Consider the following 21,871-nt stretch of genomic DNA (forward strand, 5'->3'; position numbering starts at 1 on the left):
GCCTTTGTTGCCCAACTTAGGTCCAATGGTTTCCGCTGATTCCCAGTACTACCGATTCGTATCTCCTCATTTCCGTTGCTGTTTGACTGGTCTTCCCGATCTCACACATTGCCCGGACGTTCCATGTACCTATAAAAATTGTTGCTCTGGTTGTTAGCATCGATGAACACGGAGGATCAGATGCAGACGTAAAGTCGAATTGACAAAGCAAGGGCTGCATTCTTAAAATTGATGTACATATGGAACTCAAAACAACTGTCAACCAATATCAAAGTCACAATCTTCAATACCAACGTCAAGACAGTTAATTCTACTTTACGGAGATGAAACTTGGAGAACTACTACAACGATCATCAAGAAGGTACAAGTATTTATAAATAGTTTTCTACGCAAGATACTCAACATCCATTCGCCGGATACCATCAGAAACAGCCTACTGTGAGAGAGAATAAACCAGCTTCCAATGGAAGATGTTTAGGCAATTTCGTGGATTGGCTGAAGTTAGATATTATCACCGTCGAGTGCCGGATCAGTGGTCGAGAAGTTAAGTGTTCACGGCCGAGGCCGAAGGCCCTATGTCCGAATCCCATGTGCGGAACCGTAGAAGAGCACTGCTGAGGACTCCTATATTAGGACGAAGTGGCCATCCAGTGCTTCCAGGTCTTCAACGATGGTCCAACATTCCTCGATCCATGATTTCAATCAAAAACGTAAAACATTTGATTATCATTAAGTTAAATAAACTGTATCTATCTCCAGTCCATGGTTTTATGATTGACAGTAGAATTGACATCATAACAATGGGAGAAATAATCTAAACTACTTTTGACCAATTTCAATGAATTTCCTATACGTTATGAAGCACATAAGATTGACTGTTGGTAATATAGTACACGTATAAGCATAGTATATGCCTAAGATCATACTGAGAATAAAGCTATAAAGTATAAAATACAAATGTCTTTCAATATGTTAATATTTTGGTGAATTTATCTTCGTTATGATTGATTTTCATGTGTTTAGATATTTGGCAGTTCAAATAAAGGATTAATGGGCGTTCATTTACAACGTGGTAAGTTACGGTGGTATTCATTATAAATCATTACTACATTACATTAGTCGCCATCGATTTTCAAATAGTTGATAGAACTGTCATATTAGGTTTAACTTGTTGTTTCTTCCAAAAGTGACTAGTACTTATGAAGTTGTGACCAAATATTTTTTATGCATATTCAAAGCTGTTGATTAATTTTGAATACATTATTTTATGAAAATATCTCAATGAACTCTTAATTAAAAAATGGTAATATTAGACAGAAATTAGGATATTTTTGGGATCCAGTCTTTCAACTTTTATTCACTCGCCTCAAAAGGCGAAACATATGTCTTATAATAGCACCGAAAATGTATAAATGACTGACTCAGTGTTTAATAATCCATGTTACCAAGTAGTTAATCAGCGAAGTATTTAAATTCAACTGAAACCATAAGTGTATTAGAACCAATGAGATGAATCTTTTGAAAGAATTCCCTTTCACACTCATTTTGTCTATGTTATCTTGCTTTACTGTTTAACATTCGATTATTTAGTCTAACTCCTATTTGATATTTAAAAGTTCTTGATAACTGTTAACAATCATTAATTCCAGAAATCCATTGCACCAAGTGATTTTCCAAGATTACTTTTCGTTACAAATTAATATCAGTATTAGGAGGAGTAAAAACCCAGGGCGAATGGACAAGCCCATTGACTAAGTTTAAGAATAACTACCAGGATGCATCGACCAACCTACGAGGTATAAAACCTTTATAATCTCGTATCCAGTGTAAAAATCAGTCACCCACTAAGTCAATAATTCCCATGGTGGCGTGGAAATTTGATGAAATTTATCTACACAATTATTAAAATTATTTTAATGATTCTATTAATAATTTTTGTATTTTTTTTTGAAAAACAATCATATATTTAGCTATTGTAATCTCATTTATAATGTGTATGCCTTGTTGGTCATTATATTTATGCATTGAACCTATACTATTGGGATTGAAACAAAATCCTTTAATGGCTAAGTAAGTTTTAATAAATCTAATATTTTTCAAACATAATATATATTTCGATTTAAAATTATAACTTTAAAAAATTCAATATAAATAGACATTCTTACCACTGGTTACTCTTTTCTGTTTGACAATAATACCTTGAGTAAAGGATAAACAATTCATGAAAGTGTTCATAGTTAAAACAATAAAATTCAGTTTACAACTAGAGATTAAATTAGTAAATATTTTTACTGAAATTAGGCTTGATAATCGTAGATGAGCAGTGCTAAGGACTTCCATACTAGGACGAAATGGCTATCCAGTGCTTCCATGTTTTCCATAGTGGTTTAGTTTCAATTAACTGATGAATGCAATCATTAAATTCCAAATACATTGAGCATTAGTTATATTATTTAAATAATAATGAAATAACATATTTTTATCATTATAATGAGTAGAAAAAATTGGATTTTGAACGTTTAATGACCTGGCATATGTCATTGTTTCAATGAATAATAGTCTATGATACACTACAACAAATTTACACATAAATTAAAGACTGAACTGTACAACCGTTATGAACTGTACTAAAACGTACATTTTTTTGTAACAAATAGAGTTCTGTTTAGCTTCAATACAAAGATAATTCAGTGAAGAATATTTTATTGTCTATGATGTCACTAACCAAAGCTGTGTAATTGTACTTATAAGGATTTTATACATAGAAGTCTACAATAAAGTAGAAAATTGTTACATTTTTAAAAAAGATAGCAAGAGTTAACAAAAATATCAAATGTTGATCAAAGTTATTTTATAGTCAGGAGATGACGAAAATGGAAATAACTTACAGAAGACAGATTTGATTTGGTTCAAAAGCAACCTAAAAAATAAGAATGGACTGTTAAAACCATGGTTAGATAACGGATAGGATATTGCCTCTTGTGAACACATAGACCAGACTGTTATGCATAGTGAAATAAACATTTCTAAAAATCTTCCCTGGACGTTGAATGGTATATTCATCACACTAGATATGGAAATTTCAGAGATCTTTTATCATAGACTAATATCGGCCGATGGATTGCAGAAAATCAAGGAGTATTTATCAGTTATTCCAAACTTAGTTTTGGACTCTTAACCAGTGTTCATAATTTTAAAGTAAGATAAACAACTGTTCAGCTTTTTTAAGCTTCTAAATTCTTTTCCAACTAAATAACAACACAAAATAATAAAATTATTTATTCAACAAAGGAATCCTTCTGGACAAATTTATTTTTAACACTTTCTAATCTAATTTCACATAAAAACATACAAATAACAATCATAATATAATATATTCTGGAAACAATAATTACAGTGTTCATGTCAGTTTATAGGCATGATCAACTTGATATAGATAGTAATACTGAATGTGAAAAACAATGTAATATTAGATTGTTTGAAGTGTTCTACTTCAAAAACATTTTAGGTAGTATGTTTTTCATACGTATTCTAGCAATAACCGGCATCATTGGGGAACTTTTAATTCTTTTTAAGTGGACATTCTGTTGATATATGAACGGTACATTAAGGGTTGATTATTATCTGAAACTATAGGAAATAAAATGGAAGCAGCGAGCAAGAAACAGCAAAAACAATAATTACGACGATAAGTCAGTCAGGTCTACAGTAATGCATTAGTCAGTTTATTTTATGATATAATGTTTGTGTTAAATATTACTTAAATTCGTTAGTATTGACAGGGAAGATGTCAATGTAAAATAACAGCAGGTAGGTAGGTTTATTTAGTAGGCTCAATAGTGAAATTGATTAAGCATTTAAAGTTCCTATTATCTCACTTATGGAATGAGATATACTTACAGGTATAAGCACATTTGAGGAATTTCAGAGGAGAAGTAAACATCAGTGCAGTAAACAAAGGATGAGAGTGATTTTGTTTCACGGACAGATTGTGATAAAGTATCCCTAAGTTTGGAAAATTTACTGGTAAAGCAATTCATTTGGAAAGATTTAGTATGAGATTGATTCACCAATGACAATCAGTTACAGATAGCACAACTAGTAGTTTCTACATATTGAATTGCTCCAGTGAATGTAAAAGACAGTTAATTAGGTATTTTGAAGAAAACGATCAAATGTGGTTTAGGCTTCCTCTTCCATAAAGGGTTGAGTCCAGGGTTATTACATCCGGACTTATAATCTAAGGTGAAATCAGTCCCAAGAATGCGATCTGTAAATCGTCTATGAATGGATTCCAGCCTTAGTTTATTGTTCATCTTGACACTTAAGAATAAACGTGCATTATTCTGGCAGACGTCAAATGCGAACTTTGTGTATTAAAACGAGTGACTCTGATATAGAGGTTACAAACTATGCAACCCTGAAGATATTGAGACTTGTAGGTCTGTTGCGAGACCTGTTCTATGAAGAGCAGATGGACTTACTGTATGTAACTTGGATAACACCTTACCATTCATAAGTTGGGTGAAGTATTACGAAACTATATTCATCCACATTTAACCGTGTTTCAAGTGCCACTTTTAGTACTACTGGGCTACCTTTTTGACACTGATGCTAATGCAATTTCGTATAGATTTCAGCTCGTGAGGAGAAAATGAATGCAGCACATTAAGTTTATCTGCATATAGAATAGGTTTGCACACAGAGAAGCAATTGTAAACATCATTTATATAAACTAAAATGAGCAAAGGACCTAGGAAACTACCTTGTAAGACATCACTTTCAACCGAGACAGCATCTGACAAGGAGGTTTTTAGTATAGGGCTGTGATGATTAAGGGGTTTTTAATTGAGATCATGTATGATATATCTGGATACTAAGTTGCCTTAATGCATTTAGTATGCAATGTAAAAAACCGTGAACAACTTTATCGACCAGAAATTCCTGAAGACCAAAAAAATCACTATTTCCATAGGACGAACTAATTTGCTGAAACTGAAGGGGAGGACAGTTAGGAAAGTTATCTACTCAATGAGGTTGAGTCAATAGTGTCCAGTCCATTTTACCTATCAGAAAACTGATACGTTTCAGTTTATAAAATTCTTGAATAAATCTGAAGGACACATTTATTCGTTGCAGTCTACTTAATATTTGTCTCGTAATTTCATTCATCTACATAAATTAATCAAGTATTAAGATAATAAAAAAGCCCACTCCATTGTTCACACACGTATAATACTATTTTGTCTAGATTAAATAGTTTGTATTTGTAACTATCATTTACTTCTTGTTTCAATTATGTTTCAGGAAAGCTTCTGAATATTTATTATTTATGATACCAGGATTGTATGTAAGTCTTAATTAAACATAAATATATGTATATCTATGCTTTATTCCAACAATGAATTACATAATCGATTTATTTTTTGACTCTTTCTTCAAGTTTGCTGCAATAGGTCAGATTTTAACAAAATACGTTCAAACTCAAGTAAGTTTAACTTTATTTTTAATAATATTAAATGATTACATTATTAGAAGTGAATATAAGAAATTTTGTTAAATGTGAAGTATAAAGGTTTAAGAACGACTAGTTAAAATAACCCAAAATTGGATTTGATTAAATAGTCGACATAAAATGATAACATACAAACGTTTTCATTCCTTTTCCAAAGATGTTTTTTGCTGTTTCTAAATAATAAGGAATGAGAATTGGGTTAGATATTAACACCATTGGATACCGGCTCAGTGGTCCAGTAGGTTAGGCGTTCGCACGCAAGACTTAAGGCCCTGGGTTCCAATCCCGCGAGCGTGATCGTGAATGCACACTGCTGAGGAGTTTCACAATAGGACGAAATGGCCATCCAGTGCTTCCAGGCTTTTAATGGTTGTCCAAAATCAATCAGTTCATGATCCCAATTAAAAACTTAATAATCTTCACAACTCATATAATGAGAATTGAGTAAATTAAAGTTCAGCTTTATCCATTTTATCAGCTTTGAAAACTTTTATGATAAGACGACAATAACGTTAGTTGAATTTATGATTTCCATTAAGACTTCGAGGTGTAATATTTAATTAAAATTTTTATAACTGAAATAAAAAAGTGTGGTTTGTTTCAAATCGTTTACAAGTTTTAAGTAATCAAAAGATATATCATCATTAGTGACTGATTACAAGAGATGATTCCCTTACTTCTAGTGAAAAGCAATAATCAACAGAGTTTAGCTTTCCTGAGAGCTAAGTAGCAACCCATAAGAGACTGACTGAAGCTAGGTATGTAAACCAATGTATTCTAACTTAATTGTATGAAGTTTAAGCAATCACTGCCAGGTCTGAATAGATTAAGTTCGAGTTTCGGAGGGATAGTTGATGTACATACCTGAAACGCCTCTTACTAGAACAACAAAAATATTCAGTGCCTTCTGGTTTTAAATGGTCGTCTTAATACAGTTAGCGTTTGACGTAAACTACAAAATCCTGAGAACAGTTGTAGAATATCATTTCGAAAATTGCTGTAACATATACATAAGATCATAGTCTAGCAACACCCAACTAAACTTTTTCAGGTAAGCAATTGAATCCATTTTGTAAATATAATTCTGAAATAATTTCAAGTTATAAGCAGTCGATACGAAACAGACGAAATAGAATGAGTGTGATCAGAAGATAGTAATGAATATTTTTTCTCTATGCTAGGAGCATCAAAATAGTTGAATAAAATGACCCTGGAAACATCTTCAGGTTGAAAAGTACGGAGAAAAATTAAGAGAAAAGAATATTTCATGACATTATTATCGTCATAAAGATGAAAGAAAGACTCGAAGGCTTTTTTCTTTACAACGATCAAGCGTTATCTCATAAGCACTTGAAAAATCCACAAACCTTGTGTAGTATGGATAAATTCTGTATATTACGAAAATAGTTATATTTGGTCAGTTGATGAGGTTAAAATTAAAACCGGTTGTCTCTTACTGATCGACATTAGCTTTTCAGAGATTTCCCAATAATACAACAACTACAAGTAATATATGTGTTTTACAAGGGTAAGGTGAAAGAACATAAGACTTGAAGTAGTGTTCAACTTTCACTTGTACATTATTATTATTAGCTTTATTCAATATTATATATTTTGGCAAAAACTATTTTAACGAGTTTCCGTTCCTTATTTCTTGATCGATCCTGACGATAAATACTGAGTGATCGCCAATTAGATGTTAGCAGTTCAATGATCGACATCTGAATAATGTGTATTCTTTTCTATGTATATTGCCAGTAACCATGATGTCTCTGATTGTGCTCCATACTGACTGAATAAATTGTTTAATTAATTGACATAATGATCTGTTGAAACAAACAAAAGACAGATAACTTTTTGAATTATCTAGATTGCAGAAACAGGTAGCCTAGATATTCAAGCTGGCTGCCTATATCATTGGGATACAAAAAGATTCAACTTTGGTAACTAGTCACTTAGGTATTGTTAAGAAACAACTTATTTAATGAAAAGGGATTCTAAAGATGTATCAATCTAATTAACATTTCAAAATTTGTTGATTTTTTTAACCAATTCAGAATCATTGTGATAATCAGTAATTGTGATAAACTTTCACAAGATAAAGTTTTTTACTTCCTTGATCTATCTACTCACTAATATACAGAAGATAACTTGTCTCAGTCTAGATTAAGACCTTGACAAGATAGGCTGACTAGTTTAACTTTGGAAACAAAAAAGTGCATAGCAGTGAATCATACATCAAACGAAAGCTTATGGCTTGTAGAATAGACTAGGAACAAAAATAAATGTTAGTGTTTTACAAACATTGAATTAAGTGAAATAACGTTCCTAAAAATAGCTTTCGTTGTTCATCATAGCTTCTTTGTTTTTTCAGTTCACATCAAAGTGTTATGAACATTATTCAGATGTGCATCAATGGTTAATATGAACTTTTGATATCTGTTTGAAAATTTACTAGTTCCTTTCAGGTCTTATACCTTAAAGAGTTCGAAATAGTTTCTGAGTTAAACTTTGACTAAATGTGAATATGTAAATTGACGAACGTTGAAAAAGCAAATTATATCCTGATTAAATCAATAATTCATATAAGTTCAAAAACTTTGTCAAAAATATTAAAGATAGTTTTCAGCATTGGGCAGTCAAAGACTTCTATTGATTATTTTCAAAATACGGGATAGGGATCCAATGGTTCATATTTTTAATTTTATTCGATACATGACTTAATGTTCATGTTCTCTAGTCTCTAATGTTTTCGTAGTTAAAATTGGTTCTTGACGTCAATTGTTTTTCATGATGAACAGTTACAGACTCATCATCCTAGTTAAAAATGTGATTTCATTTGACTTAATGACTTAATCTTATTTATACCGATTTATGTACAAAAGCCGATAGTTATCAGTGAATTATTTCACTTGTTTAAAATAGAAAAAAATCCATAGGCTTATAATTTACGTAATGACAATACAACATAGCTTGTACCTTATTCACACTGAAATAGTCCAAAACTCATAACAAATAGTAAACTTCTATAGTAGTTATGTTACAGGAACTAGAAATCAATATAAAAAGCCTTTCTTTCACTGTAGATAAGATATAATTTCACTTCTTATTTTTACACAATTATATGAAGATCTACTTTCGTTTTTATCTAATTATATTTATCAAAATAATCATATCTAACTTAGTCTAAATTCAGATGTATGATTAACTGTTAATTATAGAATCGTGTATATATTCCTTTGGCAATCGGGATTCTAACAAACTGTTTCAATGCATCTCTGCATTATATTCTTCTATTTGTTTTCAAAATTGGAATAATGTAAGTTATTATAATGTTTTTAAAAGTTCTGCCAAATAACAATGTATGTATGTTTACATGTATAAATAACGATGTCCTGTAATTTTCACGTTTTCAGTACTCGAAAACTGTCATCTAAATTTGATGTATGATTATGTAATAGTAATGAAATAAAAAGGTTATAGATCAAATCTATTTCAGACAAACTACTAAATTATGTAGTAAAATGTTACCCGAGTAATATTCATAGAGTTTCCTAAGCTTCATACATTCTTTTTTAAAACTGTCTTATCTAAACTTTGTTGAACAAATAGGATTATATTCGAATAATAAATTTCACGTGCTGACTAAAGGATTTTACAGTACTCCTTGGTTTTTCATAGCTTATTAGGTAAATTGAATTAAGCGATAGAGTAAGAAGAAGCAGAATAGCATACACTTACTTATTTTGCAGATTCTCATCAACTGCTTAAAGTCTAGAAAAAATTGCATTACACATTGAAAATATGGATATTTTCCGTCAGATATGTTTTGACTTCATTTGAGTTTTCCATGTATATGTAGATTGGTATGAGACAATAATTGTGGAATGATTAAAAAATTTTAAACAGACTAAAAGGACAGTATGTTTTTGTTAAGGAAATTGCGCATCATTCGTCTGAAAGTAGATGTGACTTTGATGTCTCAAAGGCCTTGGTAATGCCACTGAAATAAATGGCTTGGAACTTATCAAGCCCTTCTGAAGATGTGTTGCGGACGTTAGATCCCCAGAACTTACTTGGGGAGGGACCTAATTTTGTAATTTTATTTAGAAAATTGGAATTTCTTCGTTTTTGCGACGAAGGCGCTCTTGTCACCTTCATGTCATATCTCCCACTGAGAAATATCTTAAATGCTATTGGTCCGTTGAGTCTTTTAGTATGCTATTTGATAACTCTCCCCAAGGACGGTTTTGTACTGTATATATACGTTTTGAATTGTGTTTGTTGTTATCGCTCGTTTCTGACTGTTTGCAGAATATACTCCCCCATCCCAAGCTTGGACTTCTTCCTCTAGTTAGCGGGGCTGGGACGAATCATTAACTAGCTTACTGGTCTTTGGTCCCTGAGTCTTTGTTTACGTTGGCAGATTAAGTGAACTCGTGATAGCTTCAACCCTAGCAAGATGTTGCTACAATATTAGTCAAACTAAATTTGTCTTGGAAACCTGTTCTCTATAAGTTTGTCAAGTTACATATTTCCGTGACTTTAAGCAAAGTTTCTTATTTATTGCTTCTTATATGAGTTTTACTTGGTTAGTTAGATATTTTAAATATTCCACAGACTAAGACATAAATCTCAGATTTCAGATTTCCAAGTTTCAGATCAGTATAATAGAACTGTCTTGACGTTTATATTGTAAAGTCTGACGTTGATGTTGGTCGACAATTGTTTTGAGTCCCATATGTTTTCCGGTTGTAGGAATTCCATCCTTGTTTTCACAATTTGTTCCTTCATATCTGCACCAGATGCTCCTTGTTTATCAATGATGCCTCCACCTATTCCTGAGCTTCACAATCATGTGCAACATGACTGGTGCTGGCTGTGTTGTATTTTAGAATCTTGTTCTTTTCTTAATGTATTTTGGGGCTTACTTCTATGAGAGCCAACTTCGTCTTCATTTGTTGCTTTGCACGAAATAGTAGGGATTGTTTATCTATAAAGTCTAAATCCTCCAACTCTAAGGTGTTCACTGTATCGTATGCTTTTCCTTAAGTGTGGAGGTCTTGATATTTTAATCAACGCCCATAAGAAGGAGAAAGGGTGAGAGTGAACAGTCTTGACTGAGATCGGCTTCACTTGTAGTACATCTTTAAGCTCCTCTCCATAGACGACTTGCAATGCTACCAAAGTGGAAGCTTCGTGTGATGGTGACGATTTCAGCCATTCTATAGTGTCAATGTTTTATCATGTTATCGTAATCGAAAAGTTGCTATGTAGCTACTTGACTCTAGATTGATCTCCTATTGGACTGGAATGCTTACACTAATTGCACTTATACGTAACTATTACCGTAATTTCCAAAGTTTTCAATGTTCATTAAATAATTGCCAGTTTTAACAATGTAGTTTTGATGTAGTTACATTCATAGCACATTACTTTGCAAACATCAATCTTCATTAAATTATCGTAGTTTCGATCAACTGATTATGGTGCTTTAAAAATAAGAAAATATGCTTACAACATGGTAACATTTAACATTTCAGACTTAAACAAAAGCCTACACTATTTTTATATTCACCGGTAAATCATAAGTAGTGTCCTAAGTTATATCTTAAACACATTTCGGTAAATCTTAATATTTTTATATAATCTATGCTAACAGTGTAAATGTAAATTTTCTAAAGTAGTTTTAAATGTAATCGATATATTTACTGTTATAATTCATTCTATCATTAGAGGTTCAGCTATTTCTCAATCATCAGCTTATTTATTTCAATGTGTTTGCTATCTACCATATATTCTGATGTTGCAGCAATCAGGACTAACATGGAAAGGTAATTTGTTTCTTCTATTCTTATTAAATATTTACAACTATGAAATAATGTGTCTATATTTATTTTAATGGGATATTGGTATAGTGGGCAACAAATTAGCCTGATATTCTGGCCTTAATCTCATAAGTTTGTGCATGACAATAACAATCGATCTTTTAGTAAAGTTGAATACCACGTTTATGGTGTGTTAAATATTTATTTTCTAGATCTGTGCAATTTCATTACATAAAAAGGTATATTTTGTTAACTAGTTATTCCGTTTCTGGATATTTGTTCAGTGGAACAGTGGATCAATAAGTGGGATTTTGAGCACTTATCTCTTCAGCCTTAATCAATCATACAATCGACCCCACTTATTTTCGAATACAAACATATTTTTCCCTGCTAAAACAAATACTAGTAAACTAACGTCTTTAACTAGTATTTATTCTGTACTAGTTTACAAATGTAAAACCTGCTGTCCTTCAGACTATTGTTTTACTACAATATAATTATTTAATTTTCTATAATGAATAACTCAATACTAAGTTTCCAAATTTTTTGAATAAATCCATATTGGTTTTTTTACAAATCAAAATGTTGAAGTATCATTCTACCGGTCAACTTTGTTTGATTTCTAAATTCTAGAGCTTTCAATGGCATAACTTTTCTTGTAACATCATTTTAGGTTGGACAAATGAACTATGGCTTGACTGGGGAAGATGGTTCAAATTAGCTATGCCAGGTGTTCTCATGATTACCTTGGAATGGGTCATTTTTGAAATGGGCAGTATAGTTTCAGGTGAATTACTGAGAATATTTTTGGAAATTGATGTTATAACCATGGATAAGTAAATGCAAATATGTAGAAGTATATTCTTTCTGAAACTACTCTATTACAACTTGATGAAATTTAAACAAAACTGTTAGTTATTCTTGATGATAAACCTAACTTTTCCATGGGTTCTTCGTAATTATTACCAGTATAAACTGTGTAATTTTAAAAGCTTTTTTATCTAAAAATTGATCGTTGTCTTGGCAAGTTTTAAACAAGACGTTACGCGCCGTCTATATATCTTGATTAAGGTCATCAAGTAATTTATTAAAGAGAGATGAACAATTTACTAGAAATCTGCTTTTCAAAACACATAAAGGAATTCGATATGGATAATATGCATACAGCATGTTTTTTCGATGTAATCAAGTAGAAGTCATTTATGATACTGAAATATAGTTCAGTGGTCACATATTTCAACCACTTTTAATCGTCCGAATTCCCTAATAAAGAAATTTACTAAAATCAAACAAACTCAATCATCTGTAAATGATATGATGGGGTGCTTTGTTGAGAATTATTTTAGTTAAACGTTTATGTGCAAAAACGCACATTTACAATAATGTAAATGACTCTCATATTCATAACATGATTTACTAAACTAAATTGCCTCCAGAAAATATGTTACGGAGATTATTTATTTTCAGTAGTAAGTTTCGATGCGTGTAAAAGATTTTACTGGTCAGCTTTAAAAGTGGTTTGTTTCCTTTAAATCTGATTCGGGATAATTCCAAAATTCAAGAAATGTAAATACTGATTGGTATACAAGTTTGATGCAATGCATCAAGAAGTCCTTTTGTCTTTCATAAGCACGTTGTATCTTTACGTGTCCTCGAATATACTTTTATATCATTTTCTCCTGGTGATCACGTTTTAGTTGTTTACCTCTTTAAAACGTATAGTATTTCGACAAATACTAAACTACATTCAATTTGACTGTATTCAATAGGTGATAAACGAAAAGTTTCTTCGGCTGTCATATGAATATTTCTAGTTTAAATAATTTACATTCACCATTTTAATAACAGTTTGAAATATATTCTCCAAATTTTTTTGAAATCATTGCTTTAACAGGTACACTTGGTGAAAGAGAATTAGCTACCCAAACAATTCTTTTCAACATTGAATCAATGTGCTTTACACTGGTAGGATTGAATTGTAATTTATCAATATATTATTGTCTACGCATAATTGATATTAGTCAATAATTTAAGTCTATTAACGTTATATGCTGTAAATAGATATTTTGTTTTTACTATGCATTTATATAATTCAAACTAAGAGAAAACTTTCTGTGCAATTAATATAGCTATTTGTGATGTATGACTGAAGTAATTAATTGTCAGCAAGTCATCAGTTACAGATGTCTTAGAAATATTGCTCGCATCTGCTGGGATCATCGAGTAAGTAATAGTGAGGTTAGACGCAGGGTATTAGGGAATGGTGGCAAATCAGTTGATGAGATTGTAAGTCTCCATCGACTAAGATGGTTGGGTGATGTGTTATGTATGCCTGAACACCGTTTACTACGACACGCAATTCTGACTAATGTTGAAGACGGTTGGAAGAAAGTTGGGTGCGGCCAAACCAAAACGTGGCATCAGTCCTTGAAGTCACTAACTTCTAGTCTTAGCCATGTTGGTAGATGCCGACTACTTGGTTGGGGTCCGCGTGACTATCGTAACCAATGATTGGAGACTGTGTGACGTGACTCAGAATCGATCATAATGGCGTCGGTGTATACACTCTCTGTCTTCCCTTAAACTAAGAGATTAAAATCGCTTCATATCTTTCTTTCTACGAACCAATTCTTTCTTCCTGTACTATATCCTTATTGCAATCCTTCTTTTATATATTACCACCTCTGAATTAACTACTTTTATGAATCCGGTGTCCATCTTGTTGTGTTAATGAGGTATGGCAACCTGGACCGATGCATATATGTACCTGATCCTAAGTTGTAGCTGACTGACTGACTGACATCAATCGTTTATAGAACATTCCTAAGTAAATGTCATACATCATCTTCATTAAATGTAGACATACAATTAGTAGTGTAATAATCTGTCGATTTATTACAATGAATCTTCTGCTTACACGTGTAACCTATTGAGCCAAAAACTAAAAGCAATAAAAAACAAACGTTACAAAGACATCCATACAAATTTATCAAAATAAATTATTTCCAAATCAATGCTGTGTTTACACAAACTTATCTTTTAGTATTGAGGGACAAAAATATGCTTTCAGTTTGGCTTGGATTATCAGAGAAGTTAATTCAAGTCTCTTATTAGATGTTCTAATATATTTTACTTGTTTCTGTGTTAGAAAAATATCTTTTGCATATAAGCGTAAAACATAGTTTAATAATTTTGCACTAACCTTCAACAACGGTTATATTTGAGTAGAAATATATCTCTAACTAAAGCAATACCATATGATGAAATGGGATAAATTCATCAAACAATCCTTACAGACTACTGATATTGTGATTAGCATATTTTATCAGTCTAAATTCCCTTAAGATTAATACAACTTATAGAAAACCAGTTCCGAGGACAGAATCTCTTTTGCTGGTCACACATTTAAAAATAGTATATAGGTAGAAATGTAGCGTTGCCAATTGAATTAAGCGACACAAATTGGTTTAATCGGTAGTTTAGTAATCAAACACTAGATTATTAGTGTTTTACTTTTAATCCTTCTTTTTAAATCTTAGGAGGTGTAATTATTTCAGTTCCATGATATCTGTACAAAATATGGTAATTGTTGAGCACTGAATAATTCACCATCAATACCATTACGTCATTTAATAATCAACTGTCATTTAGTTTAAAGCAGTTATAATACTACTACTTTGAAATATAATCACCAGTTTGCTTCATCATCTCTAGAATGAGAAAATTACAATTTTTAAGTAGCTTATTTAAAATAATCTCTCTATTGTCACTGGATATCAATTTCTCATTGATTTCTGTATTGATACTTTGTCAACAGTAATAGTAGTTTTCATTTTGATACGTTTTATGTTTAATCTTGAATGATCATTGATAATATCATCCTTTCAATACCCTTGATCCTACACTCTAAATAAATTGAACGAATGGTCATCATGTTAACTTTCAATTACTCACAGTACTACGTTCAAACTACTCAAATATCTTATTAATTCAAGTGTTTATTTTGAATTATCTAATACTTTGATTATAATCATAATTTGTATGTAACGATGAACAGTGGTTGAACATTTTTACCTTATAATCAATTGACGAAATTTAATTCAATTCGGAATGATTTGCATGGTCCTGTTGTTGATGATATTTTGACTGGAATTCGATCATTATTCGTTGGTGAATGGGTGGATAATCTGACGGTGTTTGGAGCTAACGGTATGGGGTTCGTGTTCCGAAGTGAATATGAATTCTGGGATGTAGGTATATTCAGTTGTTGAGTTTCGAGTGGGATAAATGCGCATCCTGTAATTCACTATTAACCATATTCCATCTAATCTCAGTGAAATAGTGGGATACTCTTTGAAAAGATATTTTAAGTAGTTCAAACATTGATAATCGGAACTCCGGATAAAAATAACCAACTAAAATATGTTGAGATGAAATACTTGTTCAGTGATTCTTGTTTTTTATTAGTTGTCCAGGTGTCGTCAGTCCGTGATGTAATGAGATGGCTCGTTCAATTTCTTATGTTATTCTGAGAACTAATTAACTACTTATCTCTATAAAGTAATAATATCATGTATTTCTTGTACTTATCTTTCATTTAGTTACCACTTGGATTTGGTATAGCATCAAGCATACGTGTTGGTCAATTTCTTGGTGCTCGCTCTTCAATCGGACCACGGTCAGTTGTTTCTACAGCTCTTGTAACATTATGTAAGTAAGAAGGATTGATAAAATCTGTGAATACAACTGCTTTAGTATTGACATACATTACTGTATCTTAGAAACTTCTTTCTTTTCAAAATATCATATCGTTTTTATTGTTATTTTGATACTTTTCATGAGACTCAAAAGCAGTCAGTGACTTAGATGGTGGTTGGAGGTAGTCAACAGGAAACCCTGGACCCGGGTTTCGTGCTACTTAGCACTCGTCAGCAAGGTGTACCTGTAATCTTGAGGGAACTGGTGCTCCCTGGCGGGTTCGATCTCGTGTCACCCAGCTTCTCAGTCAGAGACGTTACCACTGAGCTATCCGAGCCGTGACTAACCTTCTGTAGGATTGAGATGTAATCACAATTGATTGATCACTGGGTGGTGATCAATGTCATGCTTGTCTAGTCCTTATTAGTGCAGATCGAATGCTATCGATCATGTTGCAATGTGGCCACCAGTCTAGGTGACTCGACACTGCGGACACTATGTATTGAGATTTAGATGGTGGTTGGAGTTGGTCACCTAGACTGGTGGCCACATTGCAACATGATCGATAGCATTCGATCTGCACTAATAAGGACTAGACAAGCATGACATTGATCACCACCCAGTGATCAATCAATTGTGACAGTCAGTGACGTTGTGAACATGTACTAAGTGACATGGTAGAAGAGATACTCCGTTACTGGGGTGGAATAACCACAATCCTAAATGTCTGATACTGATTGGCTGACGTTCGTACATGAATAGCATTTAATTTTCAAAAAAAATCAAAACAGATCCTGTTATTCACTAGTGGGGATCGGAAGGGAGGTATAGACTCTGTGATATTGGTTTTTTGTCTTATTCCACTAAAGGCCAATTAACTCAATATAACGGTTCAGTTAAGAAATTTTTTGGGGATTTCTGATTCAGAGTTGCACAAATACAAAATAAACTATTTTTACATTAATCCGTAATGCCCATGTCTATAATAACGACAACTTAACGGAGAAAGTGATGAAAAATCAAAACACCAAACTATCAGTTGTACTAAGGGATTGAAAATCTGGTTCACAAGACCCTGAGAATCATTCAAGAATGTCCCAGAATCTAGACGAAAATCAGTAACTGTAAATATATGTCGTAGGACATGGTAAGATGACCTCTAGAAATGAAATGTCGTCAGAAAGATCGAGGAAAATTGGTTGCCAAAAATTTCTTTATACATACTCCTGGTTTCTCTACATGTATTTCAAAGGTTTCAGCAATACAAAGAAGTCAAAATTCCAGTGTTCTCTTCAGGTTTGAATCACCTTATTAGTGACTTTGAGTGATTGGTCAGTTTAATTGGATGACCGATTTCTTTTTTATTATCTCAATTACTAGAGCCGTACAATCATGTTCATAGTTAGTTTTACAAATAGTAATCGAGAATAAAATGGAGATACATTACTACTCATAACAAATTTTTCAAAGTTTGCATGTTTGTGTAGTAGTCCTAAAGCTTATGAATAGAAATTTGTAGAGCAAATGTAAAAGTCGGTCGTTTACTTGCCGAATATAAAGAAGATGAAGAATAAGCGAATAGCTGTCAGTAACAGCATACACGATTAGGACGAGTGTATATACCATGGAAAAATAGGGAATTGGACATATCGCGGATGAATTGTTGTAGTTTCGGCTATGAAAGAAGTTTTGATCCTAACATTTTCTGAGTTAGCTCTTTCGACAAACTGATACATCTAAAATGGAAGATCTCAAGTTTGCACCTTATCCCTAGTACTTCCCCGACTAATGTACCTACTAAGGAAAGCGATTATCAGTTCTTCCGATTAGATCTTTCTAAAAAGACATTTGCATGCTGTTTTTCAAAATTTCTGCAGACTTATTTGTATTGACTTTACGTGAATTAGATTTTCTTCTGTATTCCCTTCGGTGCATTTTCAGCTGGTTATTTTAGTTTTAGGCTACTATAAATTAGCTTTGGGGAGAAACCATTTCAAAATGGTCTTCTTCGGACGTCAGTTAATTCATCACCGATCCATATTCTTTGTGCATGTTAGTGTAGTTCCTATAAATAAAGAATGAATTAAATTGACTTAGCTAAACTACTTTCATTTCTTTTTTTAATGACCCAATGCGTTTGTTTCATTGTTTTAAAATCAATAAATCAACTAAATTTGTATGTTTTCAAAAATAGTTTTTTAGTTTAACAATGAACATCAGTAAATTAAAAGAATTTTACCAATCGAATTATGTAGTTTAACGATGTTTGTCCAAGTGTTGAATTAAAACGAGTTAACTAGATAAGATTAAAATAATCCAACTGGGTTTTTGTATTTATAATATAAATTTCACTGACATTGTATTGTCATAAAGTTATAAAAACATAAAATTAGCTATGTTAGGAGCGCTCACCTTGAAAAGTTAATCTATAGAGAGACATCCAAACTAATTCCCCATGTATACATTATACTTGTGTTTTCAATAATAAATTTAATGATATGAATCTCTGATGGTAATAACGTAATAAAAACTGAAGTCGAAAGGTAAAAGGAGAAAGATAAACGTCAGCCCATTCTTTAAAAATATGATTTCATATACATCTATTTTCAAGGTGCATATCATATGATGGATGAAATGATCGAAATCCAGCCCACTATTAAGACTTGAGTAAGAGTAAATTACAAATGCCCTGGTATGACCGAGGGTGGGGAGAGTCCGTTATCCCTTTCAAAATGCTTTCACATGGCCACGCGTATATAGCCACTGTCAGGGGAGTCCTACTCACTACCTTCTCGCGGCGGGAGTGTTGTTTACGAAATTAAGAGGATGGAAAGCGAATGTCCGGTGCCTTAAACGGGTTAGTGGACACGGAGAGTCCATCTAGGGAGTTGGAAAACCCTGGTTCTAAATCAACTGTGCAAATGAGCTCCAGTATCTTGAAATAACAAATGGCGTATGAACCTATTGTTGGTCACCGGCCACCGTGGGACTGCATCTCCTAACGTTTCTCCACTGCCTTGTGGATTGGACTTTCGGGTCAAAGGCTCGGGGTGTGACCGTCTAAGAAAGCCACCTGCCTCGGTCTGGGCACCCGAGAAGTATTACGGCCCACATACAAATCAAATGACATTTGTGTCGCATATATTTCCGGTGACCCTTTGGACCAATATTCATGTGTTCAAATAAATAAAATAAATAAATGTATTCTATGTATTTACTGTAAAATAAATTTCCCGTAATTTGTTTTGCCCAGATATTATCTACCTTCAAACTGAGTTAATACCTGCATAATTTATTAGTTCTTTCAATCAGTAATTTACTTGCAAAATATATCTATGTTAATAATAAACATTTTCTTCTGTTATTTGTTCAGGGACAGCTTCTATTGCCTTTATTCTAGCTTTGTCCTTATTGAGATGGAAAATTCCAATGATTTTCACTTCTGACCAGTAAGTTGATTTTTTCTACTAAAAGACTCAAGTAGGTCGTTCATTTCTATAATAGTGTAGTAGAACTTAGAAATATTCCTTAAATTGAGATATGGTTCAAAACAGATAATTAATTTCTGGCTTAGTAGAAAATTTGATTTAAAAATCAGCTGTTCTGGAAATGAGAAACACAGATTCAAGAAATAGTCTATTAAACGGTTGACAACTTGAGTTAAAGAGGCACCAATGATAATTAATTAAGTCATAATTGACGCTATCGAGGGATGCATTATTGTTTTTTATTCACTCACACCCAATGTTCAAAAGCTAGCCAGTCAAATTCACTACCATATTACTTTTTACACCTATCTCATACCGATTTAGTCCTAGTTACTTTTGGTCATTGGTAATACAACTATAGTTTTCTACAAACTTTTTGTACTATAATGCTTATCACTAGGTAAAAATAGTACTGAAGAGGTTTTCTAAAAGGCATGTTTATTGTGAAAGAATTCACGAAAATTGGGAAGTGCTACTATATAATGGTTATTAATCGTATATAAATATGACTACTCTCTATATTAAACTTTAATAGATTAAGTTAAGCTGTATAAGAATGAAAAACATTTCTACACTCACTCAATTCCCTTTATATCGTCACATACTTCATAACTTTTAATCACTAAGTAATAATCAGTCGATTCTTAACCTTCACACCAAGATATTATAGTACAGTTATTTATTTTAGCGCAAAACAAATAAAAATCTGCTTTTCTGCACTGAATTTATAAAACTTCCATCTTGTTTTTATTTGAAACCTTGCTTACACAGTATTTTTAGGTCGATAAGTTAAATTATCCTTTAAATATTTCACTTTATATACAATCTTTGTCCTAACGTTGTGATAAGTATGGTTAGGAAAAAAACACAAACAGTGATTTCTTAGTACTAAATACTCTTCAGCAACAACAATTCGGAAGGATCTCCCAGTCTCCCACATTGTACGAGCATTCCATGTACCTAAGTAAATGGTTGCTCTGGTTGTCAGAAGCGGTTTCAGCCTTGTGGATTCCAAAGGAACTCAGCTTTTACCATGAGGCGTCATAACTCTTCTAAATGAAGACCTTCTGACTCCCAGGGCAGAGTTTAGATAATTTGAATAACTTTTCCTGGTTAGCATTTTTAGCGAGTTAGTTTTCTACGGGATGGGGTCGCTAACCTCATGCCCAACCCTCCTCCTTTATCCGGGCTTGTGACCGGCAGTAGCCCCAGTGGGGCTCCAGGCGGGGATTTAACGATTCAAATAATATCCTAGATTTTACTGAAATAGAATATAAATGGCTGGAATAATATAATATAAAAATGAGAATTCAATGATCTTGTTTCTTTAGTCTCTTCTTTTATATCGCATATATTAAGTAGACTACAAATAGAAATATCTATTAGTGTCGAATTACTATAAGAATTCTAATGAAATCAGACTACATTGAAGTACTATGATATTTGATCTAGATAGAGTTTGGACTCTTATGATGAAATATTATTTTAAAGCTTTATATTCATTCTCTATTTTAAAAATCCATTTGTTATTATTTAATCTATATTCATCTTAATTAATAAAGAGATGTCATTGAACTATCCGCTAAACTATTGCCATTGATTGCTACATTTCAAATATTTGATGGAACTGTGGTAAGATTTTAATGAAAACATATAGTGTTTCATTTTCTTTCTTTTGTTTATTATAAACTAATTTCACATGGTTAAATATCCACATTCATATTGATTAAAGCATAATTTCTACAACTTCTTAGTTCACAATTTTCAATAGTCAACGACCTGTATCACAGGCAAGTTACAGTGCTCTTAGAAATCTGCTTCAAAAACGTTAATTTTCAGTTAGAATATGTACCGTAAAAGCATGTAAAGAATGTTAGGAAAGTTTTATCGTGTTCATAGTCAATTTTACAATGTTAATTAATTTCACTGGAAACCTGTATCACTACATAAATTTAAATAGTGATACTGTAGAAAGTGTATATGAAAAACACTGAATATGTGCAACAAGATTATTAAGGACTATTCAGGAGATAGTGATTAAAATTTCAAAAATCAGGCCTAGGGATATTCAAACCAAACTTTTATAGGCTGGATCTCCATCAACTAAGAAATGGAAAACAATTTATCATTAGATTCTAGATTTACTTTAGTCACTCACTATCCTTACACACACAAAAACAAAACAATGTTCAATTTCCGTTTTTCGCCGTGACTAAAGGCCTACATGTCATAAGCTAGCTATAAGAAACGAATTATACTAATTAATAGCCTTATATCTTTTCATAAACAGATATTGCATTGTTTCCTGTAGGTAATAATGTCTTGGATCATGCTTGAATGTT

At 32.3% G+C, this 21,871-nt stretch overlaps 1 protein-coding gene across 1 annotated transcript in view; it reads left to right on the plus strand.

Annotated features, from left to right (window-relative positions):
- Window positions 1–21,871, plus strand: part of MS3_00010444 (uncharacterized protein) — a gene marked incomplete at its 5' end in the record, with an annotated part of 36,647 nt that overhangs the window by 9,721 nt on the left and 5,055 nt on the right. The window contains 11 exons of the mRNA XM_051218807.1: window positions 1,024–1,072; window positions 1,971–2,070; window positions 5,308–5,350; window positions 5,444–5,488; window positions 8,737–8,834; window positions 11,252–11,349; window positions 12,017–12,130; window positions 13,238–13,308; window positions 15,945–16,053; window positions 19,415–19,490; window positions 21,092–21,161. Coding sequence (XP_051072086.1) covers window positions 1,024–1,072; window positions 1,971–2,070; window positions 5,308–5,350; window positions 5,444–5,488; window positions 8,737–8,834; window positions 11,252–11,349; window positions 12,017–12,130; window positions 13,238–13,308; window positions 15,945–16,053; window positions 19,415–19,490; window positions 21,092–21,161 — 873 coding nt within the window. The remainder of the gene's footprint in view (window positions 1–1,023; window positions 1,073–1,970; window positions 2,071–5,307; window positions 5,351–5,443; window positions 5,489–8,736; window positions 8,835–11,251; window positions 11,350–12,016; window positions 12,131–13,237; window positions 13,309–15,944; window positions 16,054–19,414; window positions 19,491–21,091; window positions 21,162–21,871) is intronic.

Source organism: Schistosoma haematobium, chromosome ZW, assembly GCF_000699445.3.
Source record: "Schistosoma haematobium chromosome ZW, whole genome shotgun sequence".
NCBI classification, from domain to species: domain Eukaryota; kingdom Metazoa; phylum Platyhelminthes; class Trematoda; order Strigeidida; family Schistosomatidae; genus Schistosoma; species Schistosoma haematobium.